The sequence below is a fragment of the Dama dama genome, chromosome 9 (genome assembly GCF_033118175.1).
Source record: "Dama dama isolate Ldn47 chromosome 9, ASM3311817v1, whole genome shotgun sequence".
Taxonomy (NCBI): domain Eukaryota; kingdom Metazoa; phylum Chordata; class Mammalia; order Artiodactyla; family Cervidae; genus Dama; species Dama dama.
Window position 1 is genome coordinate 18964396 of NC_083689.1, and position 7759 is coordinate 18972154.

At 45.0% G+C, this 7759-nt stretch overlaps 1 protein-coding gene across 1 annotated transcript; it reads left to right on the plus strand.

Annotated features, from left to right (window-relative positions):
- Positions 1 to 26: 26 nt before the first annotated feature.
- Positions 27 to 1976, plus strand: TIMM29 (translocase of inner mitochondrial membrane 29). The gene is made up of 2 exons (XM_061150332.1): positions 27 to 189; positions 266 to 1976. The coding sequence occupies exons 1-2, from the start codon at positions 96 to 98 to the stop codon at positions 952 to 954; spliced, it is 783 nt and encodes a 260-aa protein (XP_061006315.1). The 5' UTR covers positions 27 to 95; the 3' UTR covers positions 955 to 1976.
- Positions 1977 to 7759: the final 5783 nt, after the last annotated feature.

The following is a 7759-nucleotide window of genomic DNA, read 5'->3' on the forward strand; positions in this document are numbered from 1 at the left end:
GTAATGTTGACGCTTGCGCAGAAGAGATAATCCGGGCCTTCTGTTTCGTATGCTTGGTGTTTCTCTTCAGGGAGCGGACGCCCAGCCGGAAGACAATGGCGGCTGCCGCTCTGAAGAGATTTTGGTCCCGAAGCCGTAGAGAGGCGGGTGACGCTGCAGCCGCAAAGCCCGGCGTGTGGGGGCGGTTGGGTGAGTAGCGGCGGGAGGCGGCGGGGTGGGTGGCTCCAGCGGCCGGGCGGCTGTCAATGCTCTTTTCTCCCCTCAGGCGCTTGGGCTCGCTCGCTGCTCCAAGATTACGCCGAGGCGTGCAAGGACGCGGCGGCGGCGGCGCGGGCCCGGCCCGGGAGGGCGGCCGTGTACCTGGGGCTGCTGGGTGGCGCGGCGGCCTGTTGCTCCCTGGCACCGAGCGAGGCAGCCTTCGAGGAGGCGCTGCTCGACGCGTCGGGGACCCTCCTGCTGCTGGCGCCCGCCACTCGCAACCGCGACTCGGAGGCGTTCGTGCAGCGGCTCCTCTGGCTGCGGGGTCGCGGCTGCCTGCGCCACGTGAGCCTGGGCCTCTGCTCGCTGGTGTACGAGGCACCCTTCGACGCCCAGGCCAGCCTCTACCAGGCTCGCTGTCGCTACCTGCAGCCCCGCTGGACCGACTTCCCGGACCGGATTCTGGATGTGGGCTTCGTAGGCCGCTGGTGGGTGCTGGGGGCCCGGATGCGCGACTGCGACATCAACGACCACGAGTTCCTGCACCTGCCGGCTCACCTGCGCATCGTCGGACCCCACCAGCTGCACTCGGAGGCCAACGAGCGGCTCTTCGAGGAGAAGTACAAGCCCGTGGTGCTCACCGACGACCAGGTGGACCAGGCGCTGTGGGAGGACCAGGTCTTGCAGAAGGAGAAGAAGGACCAGCTTGCCCTGAGCCAGGCTGACTCTCTGCTGTCGTCGGAGGTCGCGAGATGAAACTCAGACCCCCCCGGGTCCCGACCGGGCTCCCGGACCCCGCAGAATGCTGGCCCGGGAATGTGCACTTGGTGCGTGTGAGCCTCAAACGCAGAGTGATGGAAGTGAATTATTTGCAGCGTTCTCCCCCTGGGTTTTCACAAAATCGGGGGCCTACCTCTCACCTGTTGGCTGTGAGCAGACGGCTCATTGAGAGCTTCCCTGGTCTAGGAGTTGGGGAGAGCAGAGAGACGTGCCATGTCGTGTTTATCACTGCCAGAGTTGGTAAGGAACATTAGACGGAAATAAGACTTTTTCACTGGGCTTCACGGTTCTCCTGACTAGGGTAACTTGCAGCTTTTCGTCTTAAAATTTGAACTAAAAGGTTTATTCCATGAGTGACATATATTTTTTAATTCAGTTTTAAGTAATTGTAGTCTCAGAGGAAAGTGGAGCAGTAATAGAGACATTCTGTGTAAACGTTCACAGCAATTGGTAACATTTCACATCGTCCTTATTGTTCCGTTGCTACCTTGAGTGGGACTCTTTTGCAACTCCATGGACTGGAGCCCACAAGGCTCCTCTGTGGGATTTCTCAGGCAAGAATATTGGAGTGGGTTGCCATTTCCTTTCAACAACCTTGAAAATACAGAATTATTGGGAAAGGAATATGTTAGTGTCTATAGCTGGGTTGAAATCATACTTTTAAAACTAATGTTACAAGAGTGAGACTGCCTCTGTCACTGATGTGGCCTGTGACTAGTTAATAAACCAGGAGATGAAACACCCATCTTTGTTGTTACATTGTGTTTATCTGTTTTGCTGTTAAGTTTTGGTACTTGGACCTTCCCTTCATACTGTGGAATGTATTGGACACATGGTAATGTTTATATCCTTATTTGGGGGCAGAGGAGCATCTTTAAGCCAGCATGTCCATTTTACAAAGGAAAAATTTTGTTATTTTTCCAGAGCTGTGGCAGACTCATGATTGAAACTAACTCCTAACCCTGTGACTTAATCCTCAAACTCATGGTGTTATCTTTGACCCTAATAACATGCTACCAGAAACTAATGAATATTGTTATCACTAGCCATAAATAAAACCTAAATACAAAAATAAGTGAATATAAACAAAAAGCAATGAAAACAAAAGAGAAATGATATTATAAATTGTAATCCTATATCATTACCTGCTGAAGGCTCTGGACCTGAGTCCTGTTGTCTTTGTTCAAGAGAAATTAATCAACAGCAGGGAAAGTTTTGAGATAAGCTGGTATCAAAATGAGACTTGCTCTTTACCATGATCATGAAGTATTTAAAAAAAAGACTTTTCTGGTGGTCTAGTGCTCAAGACTCCCAGGTTTCCACTGCAGGGGGCACAGGTTCCATCCCTGGTCGGGGAACTAAGATCCTGTGTACCTCAAGGCATGGCCAAAATCATAAAAATTTTTAAAAAGTGTTAAGAGGATTGCACATCGTCATTGAGTGGGTTATTAAATGACACACAAAGCCAGGGAGTCCTACCATATTTGCTCCCTGCTCCGGTAGCTCTGGTGTCCTGAATTTGTTGTGAGGCATGTGGACTAGAGCAGTTAGATTTGACAGGAGCCTGAATGTTCTTCATGCTCAGCACCTTAGAGTATAACTTAGAGTATACAGAGACCTCCAGAGGATGGTCCAGGTCCCTTTGTTCACTGTTACGCTTCCAGTATCCCTCAGTGCTCAGCCCAGTATGGGCCCCAGCAAATGTTATACTAGACATGCCCATTATAGGTGGGAGTTGGTGTGATCCTACTAGGGAGGGGAAAGCAGACCGGGGACTTGGCTCCCCATCCTTTGCCCAGTCCAGAGTAAGAGACCTTCAGATCTCAACCCTGCCCAGGGCCTAAATAGCAAAGTGACATACTGTATCCATTCGCATAAGGGCAGTAGAATCTGAGGAAGAAGAAGTGGGTTTTGAGGGAATTCCTGTCGATCCAATGGTTAGGACTCTGAGCTTTCACTGCAGGGGTGTAGGTTCAGTCCCTGCTCAGGAAATTAAAATTTCACAAGCCACACAGTGCAGCAAAAAAAAAAAAAAAAAAAAACAACACCAAGGTTTGAATCTTAGCTTTTGCACTTAACCAGCTGTGCGATTGACTTGGGCCACAGCAATTAGGCAAGAAGTTAAAGGTATCGAAGTTGGAAACGAAGTATTTACAGGTGACAAGATGATGTATACAGAAAAACTACCAAAAAAATTGTTTGAATTAATTCATTAAAGTTGTAGGATATAAAGAAAGATGTGTCTTGAAGAAATTAAGAAAACCATCCCATTTACGATTGCAGCAAAAAGAATAAAATATCTAGGAATGCTTTCAACCAAGGAGGTGAAAGACCTGTATGAGACATTGAAGAAAGAAATTTTTTTTTTTCTTTTTTTGGCTCTACTGGGTCTTTACTGTGGTTCGTGGGCTTCTCTAGTTGTGGGCTCCAGAGTGCATGGGCTCAAAAATTGCAGGTTGAGGGCTTAGTTGCCCCAGGCATGTGGAATCTTAGTTCCCTGATGAGGGATCCAATCTGCATTCCCTGCATTGGAAGACAGATTCTTTTTTAAAAAATTAATTTATTTTAATTAGAGGATAATTATGTTACAATACTGTGATGGTTTTTGCCATACAACAAGAATGTTCAGACTACCGCACAATTGCACTCATCTCACATGCTAGCAAAGTAATACTCAAAATTCTACAAGCCAAGTTTCAACAGTACATGAACTGTGAACTTCCAGATGTTCAAGCTGGATTTAGATAAGGCAGAGGAACCAGAGATCAAATTGCCAACATCTGTTGGATCATTGAAAAAGCAAGAGAGTTCCAGAAAAACATCTGCTTTATTGACTATGCAAAAGCCTTTGACTGGATCGCAACAAACTGGAAAATTCTTAAAGAGATGGGAATAGCAGACCACCTGACCTGCCTCCTGAGAAATCTGTATGCAGATCAAGAAGCAACAGTTAGAACTGGACATGGAACAACAGACTGGTTCCAAACTGAGAAAGGGAGTACATCAAGGCTGTATATTGTCACCCTGCTTATTTAACTTATATGCAGAGTACATCATGTGAAATGCTGGGCTGGATGAAGCACAAGCTGGAATCAAGATTGCCAGGAGAAATACCTCAGATATGCAGATGACACCACCCTTATGGCAGAAAGTGAAGATGAACTAAAGAGCCTGTAGATGAAGGTGAAAGAGGAGAGTGAAAAAGTTGGCTTAAAACTCAACATTGAGAAAACGAAGATCATGGCATATGGTCCCATCACTTCATGGCAAATAGATGGGGAAACAGTGGAAACAGAGACCATTTTTAGGGGCTCCAAAAATCGCTGCAGATGGTGACTGCAGCCATGAAATTAAAAGACGCTTGCTCCTTGGAAGGAAAGCTATGACAAACCTAGACAGCATATTAAAAACAGAGACATTACTATGCTGACAAAGGTCCATCTAGTCAAAGCTATGGTTTTTCCAGTAGTCATGTATGGATGTGAGAGTTGGACTATAAAAAAAGCTGAGCGCCTTGATGCTTTCGAACTGTGGTGTTGGAGAAGACTTTTGAGAGTCCCTTGGACTGCCAGGAGATCAAACCAGTCCATCCTAAAGGGAATCAGCCCTGAATATTCATTGGAAGCACTGATGTTGAAGCTGACACTCCAATACTTTGGCCACCTGATGTGAAGAACAGACTCATTGGAAAAGCCCCTGATGCTGGGAAAGATCGAAGGCGGGAGGAGAAGGGGACGACAGAGGATGAGATGGTTGGATGGCATCACTGACTCGATGGACATGAGTTTGAGTAAGCTCCTGGAGTTGGTGATGGACAGGGAGGCCTGGCGTGCTGCAGTCCATGGTGTTGCAAAGAGTCAGACACAACTGAGCGACTGAACTGAATATAACTTGGCCACAGATATACATGTGTCGCCTCCATCCTGAACCCTCCCTCCACCTCCCTCCCCACCCTATCCCTCTAGGTTGTCACAGAGCATGGGTTTTGGGTGCCCGGCATCATATATCAAGCTTGCACTGGTTATCTGTTTTACATATGGTGATGTGTACGTTTCAGTGCTGTTCTCTCAAATTATCACTCTCTTCTCCCACTGAGTCCAAAAGTCTCTTCTTTACATGAAGATGGATTCTTAACCCGTGGGCCACCAGGGAAGTCCCTGAGGAAAGAAACTGAAGATACAAATGAATGGAAAGATAGTCCATGCTCATGGATTGGAAGTGTAACTGAGTAGGACCCTATAGGGCCTCCCTGGGACAAACCCCACCGTGTCCTTTCCCTGCCTTGTCTGTAGAAAAACTTTCGCCTCCTTGGCTTTCCCCAGGTTTCAAAGAATACATTCTATCAGAGAAGTGAGAAAATACAGAAACACAGGGAAAGAGTCAAGCAAGACAAAGTAATAGTTTCACCATTAAAGTCAAGGACCTTTAGTTCCTCCTCAAGGGCTATAGATGATATTCTGAGGCATGTCCTTTGAGCTGTTTTGCAGATACTGAAACGCCCACCAGGGGGAAGAAGTTAATGAGAAGGTTGATGATGTTAATCAGTCAGAAGAATGCTCAATACACCTGGTCTTTAAAAATCTTTCCCTGAAAGCCTTCTCGGTGTTCAGGCCTTCTAAACATTAGCTGCCTGGGGGAATCCCCTGGCGGTCTGGTGGTTAGGACTCCGGGCTTCCGTTGCAGGAGGACTGGGTTCAATCTCTAGTCTGGGAACTAAGATCCTGCAAGGGGCACAGCAGTATGGCCAAACAAATAAGTAAACAATAGAATAAGTTAAACATTTGACTTCCTGAAGTCCTTGCTTGGGACCCTGCAGTAATCACTGTACTTTCCTTCACCACAAAGGTGCCATCAGTAGGTTGGCTTTACTCTGTGTGGACGAGTGACGCTACATTTGGTGCAGCAACAGAAGAAGAAATATTGTTAAAACTGCAATCCCTACCAACATTTGAATGACATTTTTCACAGAACTAGAACAAAGAATCCTGAAATTTGTATGGAACCACATAAGATCCCAAATAGCTAAAGTAATTTCGAGAAAGAACAAAGCTGAATTTATCATACTGTGTGATTTAACCTGGATTTAATACTGCATACTACAAAGCTATTATAATCAAAACAGTACAGAAACAGATCAATGGAACAGAATACAGAGCCCAGAAATAAACCCACAGGTTTATTTACAAATGCTCCTTTGTGGTCAATTTACCACAAAGGAGCCAAGAGTATACAATAAGCAAAGGACAGTCTCTTCAATAAATTGTGTTGGGAAAACTGGACCACTATCTTACACCATCCACAAAAATTAAATCAAAATGGATTAAAGACTAAAACATAAGTCCTGAAACCAAAAAACTAGAACAGAACATAGGCAATAGCTAGCTTAACATCAGTCTTAGGGATATTTTTGAACTGACACCAAACAAAGGCAACAAAAATAAGTGGGACTATATCAAACTAAAAACTTGCGCTCAGCAAAGGAAAACATCAACAAAATGAAAAGACAATCTACAAAATGAGAGAAAATATTTGCAAATCATGTATCTGCTGAGGAATTAATGGTGACTCAGATGGTAAAGACTCCACCTGCAATGCTAAGAGACCCAGGTTCAATCTCTGGGTCAGGAAGATCCCCTGGAGAAGGAAATGGCACCCTGCTCCAGTATTCTTGCTTGGAGAATACCGTGGACGGAGGAACCTGGTGGGCTACAGTCCATGGGGTCACAGAGTTGGACACGACTGAGTGACTAAGACTTTCACTTTAATATCTAAACTACATGAAGAACTCACATAACTCAACAGCAAAAAACGAATCCCATTAAAAAGTGTGCAGAAAATTTGAAAGTTTTTCTTTAGACATACAGTGCATGAAACAATAGGTACATACAGAATAATAGGTACATGAAAAGGTATATGTTAATCAGAGACATGGTTTTTAAACCCCAAGGAGATAACACCTCACGCCTATAGGATGGCTATGATCAAAAAGAAATAGGAGGTGTTGTCCAGAATGTGGAGAATAGGGAACTCTTAAGGCACTGTTGGTGGGAGTGTAAACTGGTGTGGTCACTAAGGAAAACAGTATGAAATTTCTTAAAAAAATTAGAAATAGAACTACCATATGATCCAGCAATTCCACTTCTGGGTATTTACAGAAAGAAAAGGAAAACAATTGAAAAGATATAAGGGCCCTTATGTTCAAGGTAACATTATTTAAAATAGCCAAGATATGGAAGCAACCTAAGTGCCCATCCATAGAAGGATAAAGATGATATGCCATATATTACATTATATATATATATATATATATATATGAATATTAGCCATTAAAAAAGGAAATCTTGTCATTTGCAACAGCATGGATGGACCTCGAAGGTATGCTGAGTGAAATGTCAGGAAAGAGGCAATATCTGATCCCACTTAAATGTGGAATCTTTAAAAATAAAGGAAAAAGTATCTAGCTCGTTGGTACAGAGAACAGGTTACTGGTTGCCAGGGGCAGGGGGTTGGGGGTTGCACAAACATGAGTGAAGTGGGCTAAACGGTACAATCTTCATGTTATAAACGCAGTCATGGGGGCTTCCCTGGTGGTCCAGTGGTTCAGAATCCACCTACAATGCAGGAAACACAGGAGATTTGGATTCCATCCCTGGGTCTGGAAGATCCCCTAGAGGAGGAAATGGCAACCCACTCCAGTATTCTTGCCTGAAAAATCCCAAGGACAGAGGAAGTCTGGTGGGAATTGTCCAAAGGGTCACAAAGAGTCAGACATAACTGAGTG

Coding starts and splice junctions, on each gene's coding strand:
- TIMM29 (XM_061150332.1), top strand. CDS start 96: ATGGCGGCTGCCGCTCTGAAGAGATTTTGGTCCCGAAGCCGTAGAGAG. Junction 190..265: donor CGGCGTGTGGGGGCGGTTGG/GTGAGTAGCGGC, acceptor TTCTCCCCTCAG/GCGCTTGGGCTCGCTCGCTG.